This window comes from Austrofundulus limnaeus, unplaced genomic scaffold (assembly GCF_001266775.1).
Source record: "Austrofundulus limnaeus strain Quisiro unplaced genomic scaffold, Austrofundulus_limnaeus-1.0 Scaffold3234, whole genome shotgun sequence".
NCBI lineage: Eukaryota > Metazoa > Chordata > Actinopteri > Cyprinodontiformes > Rivulidae > Austrofundulus > Austrofundulus limnaeus.
The window spans coordinates 1-921 of NW_013955636.1; the positions used below are offsets into that span (position 1 = coordinate 1).

Consider the following 921-nt stretch of genomic DNA (forward strand, 5'->3'; position numbering starts at 1 on the left):
GAAAAGAACCTTTTGAATATCCTGCCTCTCCATGATGAGGACTATCTTTTTAAATGGCTTTTCTGTTTCAGTCAATACTTTGTCCAACAATGCCACTGTGTTAAAAAAAGGTTAAAATTATTATTATTTTACTTCCAGAGCTGCCCTGAACAGTTCCTGTGCAAAGGTCCCAGGAGATGAATGTGTGTCTCTTTGTTTCTGTCAGTTATCAGATCAGAAGGAGAAGCTGAGCCTGCAGGTGCAGCAGCTGTCTCTGGACTGTAAGATGCATCAGCAGAAGACCACCGTGGCCCAGAACCAGATGAGAGAACTTCAGGCAGAAAGAGACCAGGTAGAGAACTGCTTCCTGCTCCTGTTCACTGCTGCCACGTTGTTTTACTGTTAACAGCAGCTCCTATACGAGCTTTGACTCACCGTGTCTGGAGATCTGATAAGGAACAAAGATATCATCATGCTTACTGGAAATGTTGCTGTTATTCATGATCTATAAACAAAAAGTCCACGTCAGATCACCTTCTGTGTGGCAACACTCTTTTACCTGCTTATCATAACATTCAAGCACAGTTGAGATTGTTTTTACCCAAGAAGAATCCAATGAGCCAAGCAGCCACGCCTTAAACTGTGAGATGTTGCCCAGCTGCTCCAGTGAAGCCGAGCAGAAACCTGCCACTCTTTGTTTTTTATAGTTTCTGCTTGTGTTCAGTTTGATTAGAGGATCTTTATCATTTAAATACAAAATGAGTTAATCTTATATATCACTTCAAACTGATGAGACAGAGCAAATAAATCTATAAAGAAGGTGAAAAACATCTTATATTAACATGTCTCTTTGTTAGGGGTGCAACACTACACACTATGTATGGAACAATACACACTATGTATGGAACAATACACACTATGTATGGAACAATACACACTATG

At 40.2% G+C, this 921-nt stretch overlaps 1 protein-coding gene across 1 annotated transcript in view; it reads left to right on the forward strand.

Annotated features, from left to right (window-relative positions):
* Positions 1–205: 205 nt before the first annotated feature.
* The window catches only part of LOC106511797 (caspase recruitment domain-containing protein 14), a gene marked incomplete at both ends in the record, with an annotated part of 4568 nt that continues 3852 nt past the window's right edge, over positions 206–921 (forward strand). Inside the window, 1 exon segment of the mRNA XM_014000532.1 lies at positions 206–331. Coding sequence (XP_013855986.1) covers positions 206–331 — 126 coding nt within the window.